This window comes from Eubalaena glacialis, chromosome 10, assembly GCF_028564815.1.
Source record: "Eubalaena glacialis isolate mEubGla1 chromosome 10, mEubGla1.1.hap2.+ XY, whole genome shotgun sequence".
Lineage (NCBI taxonomy): Eukaryota > Metazoa > Chordata > Mammalia > Artiodactyla > Balaenidae > Eubalaena > Eubalaena glacialis.
In genome coordinates, this window is record NC_083725.1 from 13,812,852 (window position 1) to 13,836,608 (window position 23,757).

At 54.2% G+C, this 23,757-nt stretch overlaps 2 protein-coding genes across 3 annotated transcripts; both read right to left on the minus strand.

Annotated features, from left to right (window-relative positions):
* Positions 1 to 340: 340 nt before the first annotated feature.
* NHERF4 (NHERF family PDZ scaffold protein 4) lies at positions 341 to 4,902 on the minus strand. The gene is made up of 11 exons (XM_061202476.1): positions 4,876 to 4,902; positions 4,481 to 4,508; positions 4,258 to 4,331; positions 3,713 to 3,924; positions 3,254 to 3,443; positions 3,027 to 3,163; positions 2,558 to 2,762; positions 2,138 to 2,334; positions 1,819 to 2,037; positions 1,477 to 1,677; positions 341 to 1,214 (listed from the first exon to the last, which is right to left on the minus strand). The coding sequence occupies exons 1-11, from the start codon at positions 4,889 to 4,891 to the stop codon at positions 1,185 to 1,187; spliced, it is 1,509 nt and encodes a 502-aa protein (XP_061058459.1). The 5' UTR covers positions 4,892 to 4,902; the 3' UTR covers positions 341 to 1,184.
* Positions 4,903 to 5,387: 485 nt separating this feature from the next.
* On the minus strand, positions 5,388 to 19,129 carry NLRX1 (NLR family member X1). Of its 2 annotated transcripts, none has more exons than XM_061202478.1 (10): positions 19,040 to 19,129; positions 17,252 to 17,379; positions 16,623 to 16,692; positions 16,064 to 16,152; positions 14,897 to 15,516; positions 13,340 to 14,155; positions 7,937 to 8,532; positions 7,608 to 7,694; positions 6,564 to 6,815; positions 5,388 to 6,251 (listed from the first exon to the last, which is right to left on the minus strand). In XM_061202478.1, the coding sequence occupies exons 2-10, from the start codon at positions 17,319 to 17,321 to the stop codon at positions 5,930 to 5,932; spliced, it is 2,922 nt and encodes a 973-aa protein (XP_061058461.1). In that variant the 5' UTR covers positions 17,322 to 17,379; positions 19,040 to 19,129; the 3' UTR covers positions 5,388 to 5,929. The 2 variants fall into 2 exon arrangements, with proteins under 2 accessions (XP_061058461.1, XP_061058460.1); XM_061202477.1 differs by lacking the exon at positions 19,040 to 19,129 and adding an exon at positions 18,944 to 19,035.
* Positions 19,130 to 23,757: the final 4,628 nt, after the last annotated feature.

A 23,757-nucleotide genomic window follows, 5' to 3' on the forward strand; every position in this document is an offset into this window, starting at 1 on the left:
AACTCTCTGTTTCTCCTCTATTTTACTACAACGTTCTCAGTTCTACTTCATTTCTGGTGAAACGTGGAGGAGGGAGGTTTCCCACACCAAGTAATTCTCCGTAGACACAATTTAACTTTTGTGTTACAATTTAACTCAATTCCGACACTTTCTACTTGGAGGTACCATCAGATCCCGCAGGTTAAGGGCTCTGTCCCACAGACTGCCCTCGACCTCAAATACCAATCTCCAGTCCAGGTTGTCACTTGTGCCTCTGACCTACTAGCTATCACTCAGAGGTTCCCACAACCCCCTCCTTGGGTTCAATCATTTGCTAGAGTGATTGAACTCAGGGAAACAGTTTACTTACTAGATTACCAGTTTATTATAAAGAACACAACTCAGGAACAGCCAGATGGAAGAGATACACTAGGCGAGGTATGAGCATGGAAGCTGCATGCCCTCTCCAGGTGCGCCACCCTCCCAGCACCTCCACGTGTTCAGCAACGCGGAAAGCTCTCTGAAACTGTCCTTTTGGGTTTCTATGGAGGCTTCATTATGTAGGCATGATCCATCAATCCATTGAACACGGGCGATTAACTCAACCTCCAGCCCCTCTCCCCTCCCAGGAGGTTGAGGGTAGGGGTGGGGGTAGGGCACTGAAAGTTCCAACCCTCTAATCACGTGACTGGCTCCCCTGGAAACCAGTGCCCCATTCTCAGGTGCTTGTCAAGAGTCACCTCATTAACAAAACTAGGTGTAGTTGAAAGGGGCTTATTGTCAAAAACAGAAGACAGCTTTATCTCTCTTACTACTTAGGAAATTCCAAGGATTTTAGGAGCTCTGTGCCAGGAAAGGGTATGAAGGCCAAACATATATATCTTGTTATAAGTCACAAAATCATACCACTCATCTCAGGCAGATCTTCATCCTTGGGGCACAGCTCCCAAAGATCCCACATGACTTCCTTTGGAATCAAAGGGGAGGCTCCCTCGTGGGCCCACCTGAGGCCTCTGGCCACACCCTCTTCCAGGAGGTGGGCCCATGGGAAGGGAGGGAGGCCAAGGACTATCCTGTGATTGGAGGTATCCGGAGTCCTAGAGCTGCAGCTTCTGGTTTAAAGAGAGCATCTCAGCTCCCACCACCTCAGGCTGGAGAGTGGAGACAGGAAAGCTTGGGCAGATCTGTGCCAGGCATAGGGGGTGCTACAGTAGATCTGAGGCTACAGCCCAGTCCTAAGCAGAGAAAGAAGGGAAGAGGTCATTCAGAGACCAGAAGAGTTCCCTTTCCCTGCGCTACCCCCCCCCCCCCACTCACTGGGATGCCCAGGAATGGGGCTTCTTCCCTGGGTCCTTCTGTCCCCACCTACCATGGCCTAAAGTCCCAACCTGAGTGCCCCACACTGCTCCACGCTGCAGCCTCCTGCTCTGCCCTCTTCTCTGGCTCCCCTCTGTCCTCTTCTGGCAGCTCACAACCCATCCGTCTCTCCTTCCTCACCTCTCCAGACCCTGGGGGAATCCAGGCTTCCAAGCCCTGCTGAGATCTGGCCGCCAGCTTCAGGCATAGGGGTGGCTCCGCCTCAGCCAGCTGCTGAAGTCTTTCCAGGTCATTCTCTCCGCCCATGGGATACCCGTTCACCTCCAGAATCACATCTCCCATTTGCAGTCCTGCCCGGGCAGCTGAGCCTCCTAGGGTCACCTGGTGGAATGGGGGGATGTAGAGCTTGGAACACCACGGAAAAGTCTGCTGGGTGTACTGAGGCTCTGGGAGGGAAGCAGAGGAAGACTTGTCAAGAGGCAAATGATTGAAAAGATCCAAGGTCCCTGGGGCATCAGTCACCTGGGAGATGAAGAGATGAGGCCCACTGGCCACACAGCTGAGTCGGAAGCCATAGCCACCGCCAGGCCCAGGGTACAGGAAGCACTGGCGGAAGCCGCAGGGGACGGTTGTGTCTTCAACTGGTGGGTCCTTGGTCTCAACCAGAGAGGCTGAGCCGGTATCCTGGGGAGAGTCGGGAGCCTCTGTGCTCTCCAAGAAGAGAAGTGGGGACAAGCGAACCTGGAAAAGAGGAAGATAGGACAAACCCTGCTGCTTCTCCCCCCACCCGAGCCCTGCTCTCTTCCTGCCCCCTCTCCAGCCCCCGCCCCTCAGCTCGCACCATGTTGAAGAAGCGGTCAGCCTCGGGGTCGACGACAATGAGCGAGACGCAGGAGCCTTGCGCCCGGATCTTGGACACTGTCTCTTCATGGCCCAGCCCTTCCACGCTCTCCCCAGCCACAGCCACCAGCCGGTCCCCAGCCTGCATCCCGGCCTTCTCCGCTGGCAGTCCTGGGTCCACCTCCCACAGGAACTGACCTGGGATGCAGACATCCTCACTGCTCCTTCCCACTGATCCCCAGTGCCGGCCCAGGCCACCGTATGCACACCGGGGGGCTGACCCGGGGCTGCACAGGAGGAGGAGGCCCGGGCTGGGGTTCAGCCAGGGCCACCACTTGTGTGCGCTGAGAGGTGTATATATACACTTGTGTGCCCACCCCGAGGCCCACCTTCCCGCCCCACCCCCCGGGCTCCCACTCACCGAGCCGACCGTCAAGGCCCTTCTCCTCTCGGAGCATGAACCCGAAGCCCTGGGGCCCTTTCTCTAGATGCAGACAGCGGGGCTTGGTGGGCAGTGCCCAGCCCTCTGCCAGGGGTGCAGCCAGGGGCATTCCCAGCTGGCGACACTGTTCCTCCACCTCTGGCCCTGCCACCAGCAGGGTCACCTGCTTGCCACTCTGCCAAAGCTGTGGGGACCCAGCAGGGCATCGGCATCAACCGCCTGGGTAGGGAGGGCAGAGGCAGGCACCTCCTCACAGCCCCTCTTCCCAGGCCCAGGAATGAGGCACTAGGGAAGGGAGGGGAGGGCCTAGCACAGAGTGTAAAGGGAAGGATGGTGACAGAGGTACAAGATCGGATCAGGCGATTAGGCGCGTCGAGGAGTCGTCTGCTTCCCAAGGCAGGGACCAGGCCCAGAGGGGTGAGGACGGATGGGAAACAGGCAGTCGTACCTTCTTGCTGAGTTGGTTATGCGTGAACTTCTCCACGCTGACCCCATTCACTTCTAGCAGTCGGGCCCCAGGGGGCACTCCTGCCCGCTCAGCTGCTCCTCCAGTGCTCAGCACTAACCAGAAAGGACCCCGATGTCCTGGAAGCCCAAACAGCAAGATTCTGCCTGCTGCCTGCCCACAACAGGGCTGAGATCCCCCTCCTGACCCCTCCCGAGCTCTAAGCTCACCTTGGGTGATACTGAAACCAAAGCCACCCTCGTCTTTCACTACGTGGCACAGCCGAGGCCGGACCCCTCGGCCGAGAGTGGGACAGAGGTGGGCATCGTTCCCCCGCTGAGCTAGGGCCACCTCATGCACGTGCTGCGCCAAAACCGTCAGCAATACCCGAGGACCGCTGGCCCGGATGCGGCGTATCACCTGAACGGTGGGCACACAGAGCGGGCTTGGGCTGGCCCCTCTTGCCAGCTTCCCCTCCCTGGAAGCTACACTTTTCACCATGGGAACCAGCTCTCTGGAGGGTTTCACGCAACCATTCGGACCTGGGCATCCCTAAATTCTGGGAGATGGGGGAGGTTGAGGCTTGGGTCCTGCCCCCATATACCCAGGGAGGTGACCAACCGGCTTCTGTCTTCCTGAGGTGCTATAGAATGTTCTCCTGTAACACAGGGGTCCCAGCCCAACCTCACCACTGAATAGTCTTCATGTTCCACGACATGGTTGTTCACCCCCAGGATCCGGTCTCCTTCCCGAAGACCCTGGTGCTGGGCAGAGGCGCCTGGCTCCACCCTGCACACCACATGCCCAGCCCTGCCCCGCTGCTGCAGCAAGTGGAAGCCAAAACTCCTGCCCTCCTCTCTGTTCAGCAGATAGAAGCGAGGTCGTTCCAGGCTCCAGAGATCTGGAAGGGGAGGTGGGCAGCAGAAAAGGGGGAGGAGAGGGGACATGACCCAAATACCAGTCACCTTGTGTCTGGCAGACCCTGCCCCTGTGATAGAACACCAGACAGGCTTCTGCCCAGTTTGGTATTGGGGAGCGGGGCTGAACACGGCCCAGGCAGAGTGGCGGGGACAGAAGGAAATGCCTGGCCCCCTTCCACCTCCACGCGGTTACTCCCACCAAGGCTGTTATCAGAGGGAGACAGAGTGAGTGGTTACCAAGGAGACGGGAAGCTGTGTGGAGCCCTGGTGGCTCTGGGGAAAGGAAACGGTTGCCCCAAGTGGTGGGGGGTTACCAGAGGGCTCGTGGTCTTCAGCCAGGGAGAGCACAGGATTATCAATGCCCAGTTTGGGGTTAAACTCAAACTTCCTGCAAGGAAGCAAGTCAAGCAGGTAGGAGAAAACTGACATCCCGACTTGGGTCCCAGGCTCGCCTTGAGGTGCTAATGGCAGCTGAAGAGCTTCCCCACCTTCAATCCCTCCTCCCCTTGCCCCAATCCTTCACAGCACGGCACTTACGGGGCCAAGGAAGCTGTGTCCTGAAGATCTGCTGGGAAAAGAAGGGGTGAGGGGAGGAGAGGCACATTCTGCCCCCCGAGACTCCTCTTCCACGGTCATTAACTGAAAGGACTTCGGGGAACCCCCAAATTCAGGACTCGCTCCAAAAGGGTCTTCCCTTCCCCTTCCTTCCCCTCCCCGGCCAAGGCCTGATATGCGCAGAAATCTGAGCGTATCAGTACAGGGCGTGGACCAGGAAGGCAGACACATCCACCCACTCACCTCTCCCCTCCTGACTTCCAGTCTATTTGCCTCAGGGCTCCAAGCCCCAGTACCAAGTGTGTCCTGGTCCCAAAGGCTTCCAATCTGCCCTCTGCCCTAAAGTCCCCCCCAGAGGATTTCTCCTGGCCTCTTACCTGCAGCTGCCTCCATGGTTGGATCAGCGAGCCAGGCTCAGTGTAGGGACAAGGTCCATCGAAACCAGCTGACCCTCCCACCTACCCCGCCACGTCCCGCCTCCTCCAAGACGCTGCCTTGGAAGCAGTCGGTAATGGTTAACGGGAGGAGAGTCTTGTCCTCTGGGGAAGTGTGTATGTCCCTCCTGCCCTATTCTTGAGCCCTGACTTCCTCAGGAGACTCTGCTGCCGTCCCAGTTCCCCCTCTGCACAGAGAAAGGTCACTGTAATTGCTGGGCACTGTAATTCCAAGCCTGGGATAAGTGTATGAGAAGGGTGACAGGAGCCCTATGGCCCAACATGGCCTACCCCCACGCTGACATCTTGTTCTTGCGCCACCCTCACCGCAGCCCTCAGGGCCTCTGAAACTAGTGCCCAAGAAACATTTGCAACAGAACGTGGTCAGTGGTTTAACCAAAATGACCAAGAACAGTACCCTTTCTTGGAAGCAACAGTCAAAAAAGACTCCACAGTAGTTGGAAGACACAGCTCTTTAATAGCAGCAAGTCAGCACCCATGCCCCTAGGGGCCACCGAGGTTGGGTACCATTGTGGTGAAGGGGAAGCAAGGGTGAGGACACAGCACCAGTGAGAGAGGAAAGTGGCTGCTGGCATCCTGGGGGTCCCAGGGTGTCCCAAGAAAGCATAAAGGCAGGACGCGGAGGCCCTCCAACACATCTGGATGGCAAAGCCCCTGGCAAGGCCGACGAAAGAAGTGTGCCCCCTGGTGGCACAATCCAAGAGGAGATTGGTGGTGGTGCTACAGGACAATGTGGCCACCAAAACGCCACATCTTTCAGTCCTTCTAGCCGAGGGAGGGCAAGCATGTTCCGTGACCCTGAAAACTCCAGACTTGGAAGCACTGGTTGGACATGCCCCAGGAGAGCAACTGGCACAGCTGTGCCCATTCCTTTGCGTCCAGCCCTGAAGGGATCTTTCTGGAAGTGGTAGTGCAAGCTAGGAGACCACAGACAGAAGCGGCTTGGGGCCAGGGGACACACACTGCTGCCACTGTCTCAGCTTCCAGGGCCTCCCAGCTGCTCCAGGAGGGCCCTGACCTCGCCCTCCACTCGAAGCAGCTGGGCTTTGCGCCAAGGATTAAGGGTGCCTCCTCGGTTATCTTCCAGATCCCGCAGCAGAAGCTCCAGGTGGCACCGGACCCTGCCCCGATCCCAGCTGTTGAGGTTCCGCTGGACTTCACCCAGGATCACTGACCAGTACTCAGACACTGCTGTCCCCTCTGTCAGTGACACCACGACCCGGGCACTGCCCTCAGTGGTGTTCCCCAAGTCCCGCAGGGCCTGGCGGCACTCTGAGCTCAGCTCGTTGAAGTAGAGGCTAGCAGGAGAGAGAAGAGTAGATGTCGTTCAGCTCTGAGAAGAAGGGGCAGAGGTGGGTGCACAGAGAGTTAAGGAGTCTCATAACTGTTCCCCTGGCTGTGAAATGCAATGGGGTAAGTGTTTGCAATAAGCCAGAGATGGAGGGTGGTGGCCACTGGGAGGCAGGGATGACGCTAGAATTCAGTGGGACCAGGGTCAATAGAAATGGGGCCACTAGGACCCTAGGAGAAATGGTGGTGGAGAATCAGGGCAGGGGAAGGGCCAATCACCAAGGGTGGGTGGGGAGATGGGAGTGGAGGGCAAGACTCACTGCAGCAGCTCCAGGGAAGGGTGCTCCCGGGCAGCCTTGGCTAAGGCCAGGGCCGCTGTGTCGCCAGCGCCGTTGTAGGCCACATTCAGCTCCTGTAGCTGCTGGTTACGGTCTAGCTGGGCAGCCAGCAGCTCCAGGCCCTCGTCCCCAAGGCCCGTGTGCAGCAGAGACAGGTGTTTCAGCGAGGTGTTTCCCGCCAGCCCCTCCACCAGCAGGGCCACACCCGCCGCCGTCAGCGGGTTGTTGGACAGCCTAGGGCCACAAGCATCCCAAGGTTATGAGGGCCCCTAGCAGATGCCCTGTGCTAAGCACTGGGACTTGGGCCAAAACGGTGCACCGGTTGGGGCAGAGACCAGCCTGGATGCAGAGAAATGCAGTCCCAGGAAAAGAGGATGGAGAAACGGGGGTGAGGCTCACTGTAGAGGAGGGAGAGTGGGGTGGAAGCCGGCTTCTCCCTCCCCTCCTCCCGCCTTCCATTCTCCTTTGAGACGCCCCTCTTCCCTCTCCCCTTCCTCGTTACCATGTTCCTTCTTGCTCCTTTTTTCACCCCCTTCCAGCCCCTGCTTCACCCTCCCTTCCTGTTTCCCCATCCCCCTCTCCCTCCCTCCTCATTCATCTCCCCTTACTCCAATCCAAAATCAGGAACCCAGGCGTCTGGGTTGCTAGTAAATCAGTCAACACTTTAGGAGCATCTATTGAGTGCCCAGCATCAGGGTCATCCTTGTGAGGCGACAGGGAAAATCCTGGGAGGGAATCAGTGGCGTTGTTACCAGGTAACCAGCCTGGGTGTTATTCTACCCCCCACCCCAGGCTGATTTTAGCCACGCAAGAGGCTTTCTTAGCACCTATTTACTGCTGGTGGCATCTTTCCCCCTGCCTGGCTGCTTGTACTAGACGTCATGGGGTGGAGAGCAGGTCAAGGTCTACACTCCCGCCTTCTTTACTACAGCATGGGTGCGTCTGTTCCAGGCATGTCGGGAGGTGGGGAGCTCACCCTTGACCTTAGCTGGCCAGCAGGATGGAGCCCCCTCCCAGGGCACTCACCGCAGGGTGGTAACTTGGCACTGGTCATGCAGCAGCAGGTCTCGGAGGTCCCTGCAGGCCTCGGGGCCCAGGCTGTTGAGTTGCAAGCTGGAGCAGAAGGTGGGCAGCGAGCAGGTGAGAAACCAAGGAAGGAGTTCGGCATGGAGCCTGCCCACCCACCGGGCCCCTCCCTCACCATCCTGCCTCTCGTAGTCCACAGCTGTGTCCCCTTCTGTAGCTCTTGTCACCTCCACCTGTACCAGATTTCACCCCACCCCCTGGTCCTTCCTCACTCCCTTTGCTTTCCCAAGCACCTTCTCTTCCACCCGTGCACGAGGACAGGGCCTCACCCCAGCTTCTGGGCACGCAGGAAGACAGGCCTGAGCGTGCGCAGCCCGGCAGGGTCCAGCTGGCAGGAGGCCAAGTTCACCTCGTCCAGGGCATGCCTTCCACTGCCCAGTACAGCTGCCACCACCGTGCACTTGAGGGGCGTCATGCGCACGCCCGCCAGGTTGAGCTGGCTCAGGGAGCCGAGCACCTCGGCGGAGAAGCGCTGATTCTGGAACTCATAGTGGAAGAAGAGGTGGTCAAGGAGCTCCGAGGGGGGCAGCACCTGCCGGCCCAGCTTGCCCAGCTTCCTCTTGATGGCCTGGGCATTCTCCAGGGCATCCAGGGTCTTGATGGGGCAGCCAAGCTGAGCCAGCACTACCCGGTTATGGGCAGAGAGAAGGCCGCCCATGAACATGGGGAAAAGCTCAAAGACCTCATCCTCTGTGGGCTCGTCCAGGTGGCACCGCGGGCCCTCCACACCCAGGATACTGGCACCCATCTGGTCCAGGACATCGTCGTTGTAGTAGTCCTCCTCTCGGAACATCTCCAGCACCATGGCCTGGGCCACTGCCTTGCGGCTTTTAACTACCACACGCCCGAACACACGTGGAACCACCTGGAAGGGAAGAAGGGAGAGGGCGCTGCAGCCTACTGCGTGCTGTTTAGCCTTCTGGCCTAAGCTTAAGGTGCAGTCTTCCTGACTGCTCCAGCCTGGTGATCTCCCTTAAACTCGAGCACGATTTGTCTGATCATACTACTCTCCCTGCTGCAGCACCTTCCGTGGCTCCCCACTGCCCATGTGGAATATAAAACTTTGCATAATTTGGCCCCAATTTGACCTTTCCGGAGTCACCTCTCAACACTCGTCTCATGTACTCCAGACACTGGGAAATTCTTTCTTTTTCCCAAACACCCCGTACATTTTCAAGCCCAAGCATGGTGGGAAGGAGTTAGCATATATTATGCATTCAGCTTGGTACCGGGCTAGGTGGTATAAATACATCATCATCTTCAACATCATCACCGTCATCCCAGCAGCGATGACGGATGTTGCTCCTACTGCTTCAGACCCTGCACGATTTGGCCTCGTGAAATAAAATTCATATTTTAAGGAAAGACAAGAAAAATTTAAACATAAAATTTTTCTCTGCCCATTTGGGCCTCCTCCCTCCCCTCCAGTGTGCATTGTGCATCTGCATTATGCATTTAACTAGACCTCCCCAATGGCAGAAATACCCGCTCAATCATAAAGATCAATTTTTCTCCTTCTGGCGCCAGCCATGTAACTCCTTAGAAGATAACATTCATTTCTCAATCCTGTAAGGGGTCACAATGACCCACCACTCGCCTTGTATATGCAGACGTCTTTGGTGAACTTTATGTACGATGCCAACATATCATTTTCCTTAAAGACAGAGATAGGTGCAAAACAGACTGCTGAGAGACCTGAGGAGATACTGGGCCTCACCTTGTGGAAGATCTTAGTTTCAATACTTACTTATGATCCTATTAATACTACTAGCTATATTACTTGTATTTGCCTATTTTATAAGATTGTTGTTTCTTGCATTACCAAATGTGTGACTGAGCCTCAGATAAAATTAATGATGATTAGGTGACTTGGAACAACTGATCAAATATATAGTTCTGTAAGATGAATGATTGTAATAGTGTAACTCTGGATAAGGGAAGAAACAACAAGAGGGAACCGTTCCTTGGATCATAACGGACTAGTAAGACAGGGGGTCCAGAGGATTTTGGCTACTGTTAATAGGGTCTAGTCCACTAATAGCACATTGAGTGACCTATCAATGAAATCCTTGCCTGACCTGGGAATGAGCATTCCTAGTGCTGTGGAACAAATTGGTCACGAAATGCCTCCCAAACCTTGGTTGAAACTAAGACTGAAAGGGAAGGGATTGTAAAATAAAGAATGTTGCCCACCACCCAATTCTACAAAGTCAAGTCATTAGCCACTGCAGTCACTGGCTACAATAACCTCGAAAGGAATTCAGGGCGAAGATCAGGATAAGGCACTTTGTGCTTTGAGAAAACTGACAGAACTGGTCCTTAGATATTTCAGGAGAAATTTTTGTGAACCCGGATTCTTGCATTTTTCCATACTTAGAAAAGCACTAAAACCATTAACTGAGATGTCTGTCCCTCGTGACCAGGTGCAATCTTCTACTGCGATGTATGTTTGATTACACATACCCCCGTTGCCAAAATCACATATATTGAATACGTTGGCCTCCCTCTTTATCTCTTTGGAATAGTTCCCAGAACTCTCTGAGAGACTGTCTCCTGGGTTATAATCCTCAGATTGGCTTGAATTAAAATTTCCATTTCTTTCTTAGATGTGTTAGGGAACCGTTGACTAAAACCACCCGCCTTGGCCAGGCACGATGATGACCACTTGCATGAGTTGTCTCATAACAGGAGGTCCCGATAAGGAACATGGTGCTGCCGTCAAAAACTAGAGAATTCAGGAGGGGCCAAAAAGAGGGAGAAGACGCCAGCCCCATAATATTGTCCTATCAACCTCCCAGAATCCTTGGCGCTGGAATCCATCTTGGCTGAGACATGCGTGCCACCAGGAAGGACCTTGAGTCAGACTAAATATGGGCCAAGCAAGATGATTGGCCAGAGACAGCCCAGAAACTAACCCCATTACCATAAAACCTGAGACTACAAGCCATGTGGTAGAGCAGTTCTCCTGGGTTCCCTTACCCCACTGCTCTCTGCCTGGGCGGCCCTTCCCAATAAAGTCTTTTGCTTTGTCAGTACGTGTGTCTCCTCAGACAATTGATTTCCGAGCGTTAGACAAGCGCTCGCTCTCAGGGACTTCCCTGGTGGTGCACTGGTTAAGAATCCGCCTGCCAATGCAGGGGACACGGGTTCGAGCCCTGGTCCGGGAAGATCCCACATGCTGCAGAGCAACTAAGCCCGTGCACCACAACTACTGAGCCCGCGTGCCACTACTACTGAGCCCATGTGCCACAACTACTGAAGCCCGCGCGCCTAGAGCCCGTGCTCTGCAACAAGAGAAGCCACTGCAATGAGAAGCCCACGCACCGCAATGACGAGTAGCCCCCGCTCACTGCAACTAGAGAAAAGCCCGCGCGCAGCAACAAAGACCCAACGCAGCCAAAATAAATAAATAAATAAATAAATAAATTTATTAAAAAAAAAAAAAGAGCTCGCTCTCAGGCCCTGGAAGGGGTCCCCCTTCCAGGAACAGATGGACTATCGATCAATTTTTCACTGACAGGCCCCTGTCAACCACGGCGCCTTCACGACAGCCTCTCACCCTCGCTCACTCTGCTCCTGTCCTCTCGGCTTCTCTCTCTCTCTTTTCCGCTTTTTGTTTTTTGACAGTGCCAAGATTGTTCCTCCTTCAAAGCTGTGCCCTCTTCCTGGAGTGTTCCCCCCCACACACCCAGTTCTTCTCCTGGCTAATCCTCCAGGGATCAGATTAAAAGCCCTTCCTGCAGAGAGGCTTTACTTATCCCCCCAAACCAGGTCCCCCCCCCCTTACATACTTCCATAGCACCTGGAACTTTGCTTTCCAGGCACTTCCCAGAATTTTTAATCACATGGTTACGTTGACATGTTTATGTTGAGACTGTATGATCAGAAAAGGCAGAAACCTGGGGTTCTGTTGCTTTTTCCTCCGAATCTAACACATTGCCTGGCACACAGCAGGCACTCAAATACTTATTGAAGAACTGAATGTTTGGGAGGTTGGTGACATCAGCTGCCATCCTTGCAATGGTTCTGAAAGGAAAGGAGAGGTCCATTCCTCTGGCAAGAGCCACCAGGTTGTTTTGTGGCACCTCCTCTCACGTGTTTTCTTCACTTTTTACAGGCGAGGTTCCCACCATGGAGGTTATAGTGCCCCTCCCCCAACAAGCATCTGGAGACAAGACACAAAAACTGTCACTCTGGGAAAATGAATCAATAGGCTCATGAAGAAACAGATGGGACCCATCCTCTGCTAGGCAACCCTCCCTCCGAGAGGGCTTGTGGGTGTGGTGCCCCCTTAAGTAACTGAGTGGCTTTCTGAATCCTGTCAGGAGACCACAGCCTCTCACTGCAATCCAGATGAGGCAAGCACATCCTCAAAGGGGTGGGTGGCCTCAGCAATGGACATTACCTCCCTGCCTGAGGCAGTGGTGTAAGAAGGGATGGGCTGCCTGAGACTGTTTTTGTGTTTAACAAACAATTAAATAGCGCTTACTATGTGCCAGGTCCTGCAGATGAAGACATTTAATCCTCATATTGGGCCAATGATATAGATTCTATTATTATCTATTATTATTCATTTAACAGATAAGGACCTTGGGGCACAGAGAGATTAAGTAACTTGTACAAGGTCACACAGCTAGTAAGTGGCGGAGCCTGGATGTGAACCAGGTAGCTGCGTTACAGAATCCCTGTTTTTAACCCTGAGGCTTTGCTGCCTATAAAAAGGAAAACTTGTTAAAATGTTGTCAGCTCACCAGGGCTCTGCTTCCCCAAGACCGATTACTGAAACATTTCTATAGCGGACCAGGGTTACCTAGCAAGGCGCCATAGCTTCCTAGAAATATCCATAGTACATCAATAAAGTTTGGCGGAAAGAGCACAGGATTCAGAACCACAAAACCTGCACTCAGACCCCAGTTATTCTCCTTACTATCTGAGTGACCTTAGTCAAGTTATTTAGCGTCTGTGAGCTCCAGTTTCCTCACCTATAAAAGGGATCATAATTATATTTCATTTACAAGGCACCCGGGCAGACGTCAGCCGAGAGTGGCTACTTCTTCCCATCAAAAACTTAGTACATCCGCCCTGCTCACAGCACAGTCCTCAGGCCTGTAATTTGGTTTCCGGAGCAGACCTGCACCCAAGACGGACTGTCCTAAGCCAATTACCAATGCCATTTATCCTCCTGGTATAAATGAATAAAATGGCATCTGCTTTATAAACCTGTCTCTGGTGATTAAGTTAGGATGAGACATCACTCCCAGAGTCTAATCACCTCTGAGGAACAGATACAATTGGGTTTCTGGACCTGCAAAGCTCAGGACAGACCCTGGACAGTAGTGACCCCTGCCGCCCAGCAACAAAGACTAGGAGGAGAGGGGCAAAAAACAAAAAAAACAAAAACAAACAAACAAACAAAAACCTATCATTAGAGTTATGGGATTGTTATGAAAGTCCCTGCACCCTCAGATTCCCCTCCAAGCCTTCCCCAGCCTGTGGCTTCTCTCTCCCCCTTCCTTATGCCCCATTCCCACTAAAAGCCAGATTGCCCAAATCTGAAACAGAGCCAAGAAGAGGATTCACAGTCATGCAGGAAGAAGCAGTTTCCTTCTGGGGAGGAGCAAGGGTGAACAAGGAGGATGGGGGCCGGCAGCCTGGGATCCTAGGGCTGTTACCTTGAGCAGGTTGAAGAGCAGGGGCAGGGCCCGCAGGGGCAGCAGTTTGGCCATGATGCCCAGGACCAGGCTGATGTCCTCCCCGACACGGCCCACGAGCTCGGCCACTTCCTTGCCCACTCGCTGCAGAGTCGTCTTCCGCAAACCCAGCACAATGTAGAGGGCAGCCAGGTATTCCTGCATGGCGGGCACAGTGAACACGAAGGTACCCAGGTGCCCTGGCTCCACGCACGGGGCCAGAAAAAACCTCAGGGCATCCCGGCGGAACACATGCAGTAGCTGAAACTCCTCTTCCGTCTGGATGCCAGCTTCCAGGCAGCCACAGACATCCTCTTCAGAGAAGTACGTCTTGCGGGAGGACACCCCCTCGTAGGCCAACTTGCCCATGGTTCGGGCTGCATAGGCCATCAGGGACAACTTGGAGGGGTCAGTGCTGTCCAGCATCTCCCCACTGAAGTTTAGATGCAGGAAGCTGGTGTAGATGCTCGTGAGGGTCTGGCCGGCTGGTGTGGGAGCATGCAGGAAGTGCAGGGTGGCACAGACAAGCCAGCAATACGAGGGCAGGAAGCAGGCAGCGGCGATCTGGTGGTGCCCCTCCAGGTTCCGGGAGAGCATCTGCACCAGGTGGTCCCGCTGAGCCGGCGTGGCTGAGACCCCTCCAGCTCCGTGCCTGTGGTCTGGCTGGTTGAGGCGGAGCTGGAAGTAGAGCTTCTGTAGGTTGGTATCAGAGAAGCCACAGATCTCGCCATAGCGGCCCACATACTTGCTGGGGATGCGGCCGATGGCAGAGGGCCGGGTGGTCACCAGAATGCTGGCCTGGGAAGAGCATGGTTGAGAGTTAAGAAAGACACTTGTGGGCTTCCCTGGTGGCGCAGTGGTTAAGAATCCGCCTGCCAGTGCAGGGGACACGGGTTCGATCCCTGGTCCGGGAAGATCCCACATGCCACGGAGCAAGTAAGCCCGTGAGTCACAACTACTGAGCCTGCGCTCTAGAGCCCACGAGCCACAACTACTGAGCCTGCACGCCTAGAGCCCGTGCTCCGCAACAAGAGAAGTCACCTCAATGAGAAGCCCGCGCACCGCAACGAAGAGTAGCCCCCGCTCGCCGCAACTTGAGAAACCCGTGCACGGCAACGAAGACCCAATGCAGCCAAAAATAAATAAGATAAACAAATTTATAAAAAAAAAAAAAAGAAGACCCTTGTGTCCTAATCGCCTCACTTGCCAGGGAGTCCCTGAAGACTGCGTGTTCAAGGATGAAGATAATGACGACCACAGTAATATAACTCACACTTACTGAGCACCCGCTATGATCCAGGACACTGTGCTAAGCACTTCATATGCAGTATCTCATTTGTTCAGTACAACTCAAGGAGAGAAGGAAACAGAAGCCTGGAGGAGTTACTGACTTGCTCAGTCCCACGGCTTGGAAGTAGAGGGGCAGGATTTGAACTAACCCAGAGCCTACGTTCCTACCCATTAAACATGCGGACTCAGGACACGAAAATCCTGAGGGGGCAAACTGGGGACAGTGGAGGCAGAGCAGGGTGCACTCACCTCGGGCAACATGTATTTGCGTAGCAGGTTGACGATGATGGCAGCTGGCGCCTCTGACTCCTCCGGGTCACTGCAAAGCCCTGTGCCCGCCAACCGGAAATCAAGGTTGAGGTGCTCCAAGCCGTGGAACACAAAGAGCAGGCGGGAACCGGCAGCGGCCATCAGAGGCAGAGTCTCCTTCAGGGGTGTGTAGCGCTGGGCCACAAGTTGGCACAAGGAGGCCGGCGCAGGGCCCAGGGATGACAGGTCCTTGCAGGAGAAGGGGATGAGCAGCTTGAAGGCTGGCAGCCGCCCGTGACACCAGTCCAGGACCATCTTGCGCACCAGCGTGCTCTTGCCTGTGCCCACTGTCCCGTAGAGCACCACCGTCTGCACCCGGCGCCCACTGGCATCTGGGTCAAAGAGCTGAGACAAGGCCAGTTGGGGGAGCCCAGCAGAGGGCGGCTGATGCTTCAGGGCCAGCTCAGCCAGTGGGCGAAGCAGCTCATCAGGGCTGCTCTCGCGGATCACAGGGTCTACATGCACCGTGTCTAGTGCAAAAGTTGGGCCGAACTGGCGCTCTTCCCTGGGCAGCCGGCTGAACCACTCGGCCAGGTTCTGGCGGTGCCGCTGGATAGCTTCTGGATGGGAAGGCAAAGGGAATGTGTCAGGGAGAGGGGCTGAGAAATGCAGGAGCTTAAGGAGGTGGTAGGGTCAGGCTGCGGAGTCAAGACACAACACCAGGAGATGCCAGGACCCAGAATGGTGCTGGACACACAGGACTCCCTCAGACTGTCCAGAAAGTTTGGACCCCTGTGGCAGAAAGTGGGAAGCCATGGAACGAGTGAGGGTGAGTCTGGGCTGACTGGCTGCATGATTATCCGTGTGTGATCTTCACCTGACAGCTAGAGGCAGTGTGTTGAAGGTAGGGATATTATATCCCTCCCAGTGCTTTGTACATCGTAAGTGTGCACTGCATGAATGTTGCAGGAAGGGATACATGGACAGATGGATAATGGGGCCAGGGAGAGTCGGTCCACTGATGGCTGATTGTAATGGATCCTCTATACCTCCTTCCTGCTTGTTTCTCTCTCCAAGCCCTTCTTCCCCACGCTCCCTGAACCCACCCCCGCACTGGGAGCCCAGCAGCCCCTCTCCTCAGGCTGACTGAGGAGCCAGTCCCTTTACCAGCTGCAGCGATGCCCTGGAACAACTGTCCGTGCCTCCCTGATGGGGGACCACTGCCCGCTGAGCTTCCGTGATGGCGTATAAAGGCCCTGTGAGCAAGGAAAAGGGATGAGCTGGGGCTTGGCTATTGGGCTCAGGCTCTGCACAGGCTCAGAGGCCAGGCCTGCCTGGACTGATGAACTTCTGGCTTCCTGAGATCCAGGCCTGACTCTGGACACCCAAGTCCAGAGCCTCATCTGACTCTCATACCCTTCCCAGGGCCTGAGGTCTTGCCCCTACCTCTCCAGCCCCCCACTGTTGACTGCCTGCCTGGAACTCAGACTGACCACTGCCAGACTCCACCCACTTCCCACCGGTCCTCCCTCTGGCTGACCACTGTGACTTGTACTATGGATGATATAAGCTAACTTCCTCTTAGGCCTGGTAGCTGAGTCTGTACCCTCTCCAGCCCCGGAAGACCAACTCTCCCCAGGAGATCAAGCTCTCTCCAAGTCCTGACCTTTCCCAGGCTACTCTGCTGTGCCCAGATGTGTCCTAAGGTATGACACTGAGGCCTCACCTAGGGGGCCCAAGGGGGCGCTCCCCTTTAAGGGGCCAACTCCAGTGGATCAGGAAGGGGATACGTTCATCTACAGAGAGAAAACAGAAGGAAGAAACAGCATCCAGAATTCACCCACATTAGCTCAACAATACACAGATCCCACATCTACGTCAAATCGCCATCATTTGCTCTCATAGCATCATGTCCTTTGTAGCAGTTATTATGAAATTTTATATTTCATTATGTAATTATTTGATTAACATTCATTCACACACTCACCCCCATTCCTCCATGAGAGCAGGGATCACATCTGTTTTGGTTCACAAGTACCTACTCAGAACGTAGCACGGGGTCTGGCACATAGCAGGCACTCAATAAATATTCGTTGAATGCAAAATGAAATCAGACAAGTGTTCCTGGACTTATGTAGCTACAGGGACACTCAAAGATCATCTAATCTGACTCCCTTAGTTTAGGATGGGAAAAAGGAAGCTCAGGGAGGTGCGGTGACTTGCCCAAGGCCAACAGCTAGTAAATCACAGAGCTGGGACTGGCACGCCTGGTGTCTGGATCCCTTCTCTCTTGGAGGTGCCATCTGGACTCTGGAAAGGGAGAAGTGGCAACAGAAACCCCTACTTCCTGCTCACCTGCTGGCTGCAGTACTCTTCCCAGACCAGGGCCCCAAGAGGCCCTGGGCAAATGGCAGCCCCACGTCATGGCAGGAGAGAAGGTCAGGGCCTGGGGGACTGAGCACACCACCTTCTATCCTGTTCCGCTGCAGGAAGAATGGTGTGAATGGACCCCACACACCCCCACTTTCCCACTCCACCTCTCATGCAGGCCAAGGGAGGCCCTTCCTCCTCAGGAGAACATCAGCCTTTCCTTAAATGCCAGCATCACCAAAGCCCTGGCCTGGCTTTCAGACCTCTCTCCACTTTCCCCACCTGAGTGATCCTACCACCCACTGGTTCTCCCCTGAGGCTTCACGATCGATTGCCTTTCTCCTGAATTCCAGCCTAGTGAACTGTTTTATTTAGGTGTCCTTTTTTTATGCTTAGCTGCCAGCAAGCTCCTATGAGTCCTGTGTTCATTTTCAGTGGCTTTTCTGAGCCAACATTTTCCAGTAACAATCATCCACTCTCCTCTGAAGTTTTTCCCTAGCTATCAGGTCCTTTTAGCTGAGTTTTAATGGTTTGATCATTTTATCTTCTCTGTGACTTTTATGTAGCCTGCCTTTGAGGCTGGCATAAATAATAGATAAATGAATGAATGACTTCCTATTTGATATCTCCATATGGACATCCTGCCAATGCTTCGAGCCGCACGCTCGCAGAACTGAACTCAGCATCCCTCCTCCCCTTCCAGTTACTTTATTGCAAATCTTCCCAATCACATGATTTCTACTTGAAATCTGACCTCGTTGTCTTCAAATCCTTCCCCCCTCCTTCACACAGTGGAAACAGCCCTGCCGGTTCCTCATCCCAGTACTTTGCCAGCCTGTTCCTATTGCATAATCCCTACCACCGTGTGCTAACTTAGACCCTCCTCCTCCTTACCGGCCTCTGCCTTCAGTCTCATTCCATTCCCATCCCTCATCCCAGCCACCAACCGCCTCCCTAAAATCCTAGGTTATGTAGCGTCCAAACACCTGGCCCACACCAGCTATTTTCCTGAGTTTCCCCCTGACCCGTACCTCACCTGCCAGGCTTACTGAATTCTTGCTCCCACTTTCCTAACTTTGTTCATACTCTCTCATCAGCTTGGAATGACCTTTCTCCCCTGTCAGAAGTCCTACCCAATCTTTTAAGAACCTGCTCAAAGGTCCTCTCTCCTGGGAAGTCTTTTCCTGATCCCTCTGAGCTCCCTTAAATGAAGCATACAGCTATCTGGCACCTGGTCTCCACTGAGATGTGACTCCTTAAGGGCAGGGCAGACTTAGGGAGAATTGGGTGCATTGGGCGCTATTACCAGCAGGGCCAACCAGTGGAGGCGCAGCCTGGGGCTCAGACCAGGAGTCCCGGGGTCGGGGTCGGGGAAGAAGGGTTAAGAGACGGCCCTGGAAGGCTGGAAAAGCTTGGGGAAACTAGCTCAGTGGGATAAAATCAGTTGGAGGGCCTCTGACTCAAGATGGGACTGGCGGTGGGGATGGGGGTAGGGAGGTCAATTGTCGGAAGATCACCGCTGGTCTCCAGGGCAGTGAGAAAAGGAGAGGGCACAGCAGGAAAGGTACGGGGCCTGTGCTCGCACGGGTCCAGAGCTCCTCCTCTTAAACTGGGTCCCAGCTTTCCTAGTTCTACTTGGTTTCAGAGCCCAAGAGTAAAGCCCGCCTGAATGCCCACCTCTCAGAGCACCGGCTGCGTCCCACGCGTCCCCAGCCGCTAGCTCCTAGTGACACCAGCCCAGCACCGCCCCGCCCCTGCTACTTAGACCTTTACCGCCGCTGCCCGGGCCCGGGAGCCGGTCGCCGCCGGAGTCTCCCGCTTGTTCCCAGAGGCCCCGGCGCGGCGCGGCGCGGCGCTTCCTGCACGCCCCGCCCGCCTGCGCGGAGCCCTGCCAGCCCTGGCATCCGGCCCGGCAGCGGGCAAGCGCCAGCACGAGCCCAGGCGCTCCGGGCCGCCGGGTCCTGGGAGGAGGGAGATGGCGAGAGGGGCTAGTGTCCCGCAGAGCAGGCCTGGGGCGGGGACTTCTTCCCCATCTGTCTCTCCTCCCCCCACCCTCAGTGGTACAGCCCTCCATCCAGGCGGGCCCTGCCGCTGGGACTGCCCTCTGCAGGTCACTAAGCGCCAATTCCATCCCATTACTCACCACCTCCCAGGCAGGGCTTCTTGTTATGCCCATTTTACAGATGCAGGAACTGCAGCTCAGAAGGGTGGAATGACTTGCGCAGGTTGACCCAACTAGGAAGGGGAAGAGCCAGAACAAGAATCCGGGGCCTGGGTCTTCCTACCTCACCCCTGGACCTTCCCGAGGTGACCCCCAGCCCCCAGCCCCCATCCCCAGGGCATTCTTCCCTCTGTGCCTCTTCACCGCTTCAGCCTGCCTCCTAACAGAAATCTGAGTCAAGGTCTTCTTGGGTCCTCCCTCTGTACCTGGCTCTCTTCAGACCCCAGACCCCTGTGTATGGCTTCTGGTCATTTGGGTCAAGGCAGGCAGAAGAATGGGGCTGAGGGACAGCTCCCACCTCAACCTGCTCCTCTTGTCTGGCACCCAACCATAGCCTGGCCCTGGGGCTTCCTGGTCCTCAAAGCCCCCAGCCTCATCCCTGTGCTTCCATACCGGGCACACCCAGGACCCACGTAACCGATGGAGGAGCCACCCACCACCCACAGCCAGGGCATGCCTCCACATGCAAACACAGGTTGCACTGAACGGAGGTGTGCAGTCGGGAACTGGTAGAGAGGCGCCTTGGGCAGGGCTGAGAAGAGGGCTTTATGATCTCTACCCTCCGTCCAGACTGAGGACAGTGTGGATATTTCACTTATACATGTAAACATCTGTTCTTTCACTGAACACGTGGTATTGGGCTAGTATCGAGCAACCAGAACAAGGTGAACAGGGACCAGACCATAGCAGTTCCCCTCCAGGGGGCCCAAATGATGGTACTTCAGAGGGAGACAGAAGCCTTAGGAAAGCCTGGGAGAGGAAGTTACTAACTGCCTCTGGCACAGGAGGTGACATTTGAACTAGATCTTAAAAAATAAGCTGGGGGACTTCCCTGGTGGTCCAGTGGTTGAGAATCTGCCTTCCAATGCAGGGGACGCGGGTTCGATCCCTGGTCAGGGAAATAAGATCCCACATGCCACGGGGCAACTAAGCCCACGTGCCGCAACTACAGAGCCCACGCGCTCTGGACCCCCTGCACCGCAACTAGAGAGAAGCCCACGTGCAGCAACTAAGACCTGATGCAGCCAAAAACAAATAAATAAATAAACATTAAAAAAATAATAAGCTGGTACTCAGTCATAAAAAAGAATGAAATAATGCCATTTGCAGCAACATGGATGGACCTAGAGATTATCATACTAAGTGAAGTAAGTCAGACAGAGAAAGACAAGATATCATATGATATCGCTTATATTTGGAATCTAAAATAATGATACCAATGAACTTATTTACAAAACAGAGATAGAATCATAGACATAGAAAACAAACTTATGGTTACCAAAAAGGATATATTTGGAATTTGGCATTAACAGATATACACTACTACATATAAATTAGATAAACAACAAATAGCACAGGGAACTATATTCAATATCTTGTAATAACCTATAATGGAAAAGAATCTGAAATAGAATATATATGTGTATATATATACATACATGTATAACTGAATCACTCTGCTGTACACCTGAAACATCGTAAATCAACTATACTTCAATTAAAAAATAAAACTTAAAAAAAGCCAGAGAAGGGAAGGGCATTCCAGGCAGCAGGGAAAAGAGCACATTTGATTTTAACAAAGTTCTGAACGAGGAGTACGATGGGGTGAGGGGAGAGGAGGTAGAGTAACGCTGTGAATGTGATCTTAGGGGTGACATTTCAGGCCTGGAGGACTCCTCTAGCTTCACTCCACTTACCTAGCCACGCGAGACAGACAGGCCCCTGGCTGCGTTACTGGACACAGCTCAGAGCAAGACATTCCCCTGCCCCACCCCACAGCGGGCATGACAGCCATATAGGTTTTATTAATAACATATAATTTGACTGGCCTCTTGCAGACAGAAGTACTGTGAGTCATACTGTGGGCATGTGCTCTGTCGTCGGACCTCAGGATGGGGCAGCAGGTGCTACAGAGCCACAGCACAGAGAAGTGCTTTGGTCATCTCTGCCCTCCAGCACCTTGCACAGACCCTGTCACAGAAGGCAGCTGCGTTGAAGGAAATGATCTCTGGGTCCAGGAGGTTCGGCATTCAGGGAGAGTGGGCCCATTTCAAAACATGCTTGGATGCCCCCCCACCCCTGCAGGTTACTGAGACTGCGGGGAGAAATCGCAGGTGGTTCTCAGGGGCAAGAGCACAGCATCTTGAGAGCTTGCTCAAGTCGCTTCTCCAAGCCTTGGTTTCCTTCTCTGTAAAAGGGGGAAATGATCATACTCATCCTAGTAGCCTCATGGGGTTGCTCCAAGAATCAAAAGTGCTTTCTTCGCAAATATGTGAGCCACTCTACGAAAGTTCTCTGTGAGCCACTCTACGAATGTTCTCTGTGAGCCACTCTACGAATGTTCTCGGTGCCTGAATGGCCCTTGCTGGCTCTGGAATGGCTGTTCATTTCCTTTAGCTCCGAGGGGAACTTACAGATGTGTGAACTTATACATTTTACTCTTTGGGGAGTATTTTAAATTTCATCTTAAAAGAGAAAGAGTAAAAACGAAGAATCTTAAGAAAGACTATATAGTGGCAGAATTTTGTGCCCTCTGACTTTTAGGAGCCACGTATTGGTATCATTCCAGGGAGAAGGTGGCACCCAGAGTGCCCCCTAAAGCTAGCTAGAATTCCAGGAGCTAGGACTCAGACTTCCCACTTCCCATTCCCATGCCCCACTTCCCACCCCCGGCTCCCACCCCCATAAGAAACAAAGTTAGTCCATCTCCAGGCAATCACCCATCCGCTCATAGATTGGGCCCTACCCTAGCCCGGGGCATAGCACAACTAGGGTATTCCAGGCAGCCGGCAGGACTGATGGCAGCCCCTTCCTTCAGTCCCCAAGCTCAGGATCAGGAGGGAAGAAGGAGAGACAATGTACTGCTTCTTGGGTCATCCTGCCACCAGCCCTCAAGGCCTTCTGGACAATTGCCTACTCCAAATCTCAGGCTACCAGAGCCATTTGTAGTCCTGGTGGTTGATGGCTTGGCCATGGGAGTGTGGCTCGGTAGGAAAGAAGTGAGGAAGAAATGAGGAAAGTTGTGCTGAGCCCAGTGGGGTCCCTGCCACTCTCATCCTGGGGCTTAGGTCCCTGGGGCTTTCTGCTTCTCACTGCCTTCACAGCCCCTAACCTCCCCACTCCCCCATAGGCACAACCGGGGAACAAGGGCTCAGTGAGTTCTGAAAAGAGAGTCACGTATCACTCAGGCAAGAATGCACCTATGCAACAGACACAGAGCCCCTGCACGCAACTCGCAGATCCACCAGTAACAAGCATCATGGGCCAAGGCCAAGGATGAGGAGTCCGGAGGCAGAAGACCTGGTTGCCAGAGCTGGTTCCCACTTCCATTAGCTAAGGGTCCTTGGGCAAGTTACTTAACCCAAGTCTCAGTTCGCTCATCTGCAAAATGGGTTGTCGTGAGAGATAATGCAGGGTTGACCTGACACTCCCTTGAGATAATGAACATAAGCATTTGTAAGATGTGAAGCTTGATACAAATATCTCATAAGATACACATTCACCAGCTTGACTTCCCATCCCCTGCCACAGCCTCCCTGAAGCTCATAGACTTCTTGCCAAGAGCTCTCACGGCCCATGGTACCAGGTGCCAGACCCACACACATTTACACACTGCATACTGTATAAATATAGGTTTTATTAATAACGGGTGAACTCCCACAAATACAACCGGCATCTCTGTGTGATGGGGAGAATCCGTGGCAGGGTAAGGAAGGTAGAGAGGTGTGTGTACAGGACAAAGGGGGGACAAGAGCCCTAGGGGAAGGGGAAATCAGAAGTAGAATGAGCCTGGACCCGCACCCCCAGGAAAGCCAGACATGTTCTAGGTGTGTCTGTCGCTCTGGTGCCGTGGGCATGCTGCTCTGGTGCCCAGGGCCCACCTTGGCTGATAGAAAGCAGGTGGAGAGACGTGGACGAGAGTTTGAATGAGCAGCAAGTGGCCATGGAAGGAGAGGGGGAGTGAGATTGCCAGCTTGACGCACAAAAGAAGAGCCGTGGGGTGGCAGCGGCCAAGTTCATCTTATGCTCGTGCTTGTGCTTGTGTGGCGTCCTGAACTCCAGGGAGCTGGTGCCCTGTGCCACCCCTGGCTTGGGACGGAGGGAGGGAGGGAAGACTGGGGGGTAGACACCTGTGGATCCTGGAGACGCCCCGAGCAGCACCAGCCTCATCCTTAGAATCAAAGCGGGGTCCCCGGGAGGAGGGTGACACGGCCCTTCCCACAGCACCCACCGTCACCACCACCATCACTCTTCCTGTGAGCCACAGCGG

What these genes read in the sequence shown, in the direction of transcription:
- NHERF4 (XM_061202476.1), bottom strand. An exon ending in TGGTTTCAGTATCACCCAAG is followed by an intron (nt 3,164 to 3,253) that starts GTGAGCTTAGAG and finishes TTGGGCTTCCAG; the next exon opens with GACATCGGGGTCCTTTCTGG. An exon ending in CTGACCGCTTCTTCAACATG is followed by an intron (nt 2,038 to 2,137) that starts GTGCGAGCTGAG and finishes CCTCTTTTCCAG; the next exon opens with GTTCGCTTGTCCCCACTTCT.
- NLRX1 (XM_061202478.1), bottom strand. Translation starts at nt 17,321, where the DNA reads ATGACGTGGGGCTGCCATTTGCCCAGGGCCTCTTGGGGCCCTGGTCTG. An exon ending in AAGAGTACTGCAGCCAGCAG is followed by an intron (nt 16,693 to 17,251) that starts GTGAGCAGGAAG and finishes TTCTCTCTGTAG; the next exon opens with ATGAACGTATCCCCTTCCTG. An exon ending in CCAGGGCATCGCTGCAGCTG is followed by an intron (nt 15,517 to 16,063) that starts GTAAAGGGACTG and finishes CTTCCCATCCAG; the next exon opens with AAGCTATCCAGCGGCACCGC.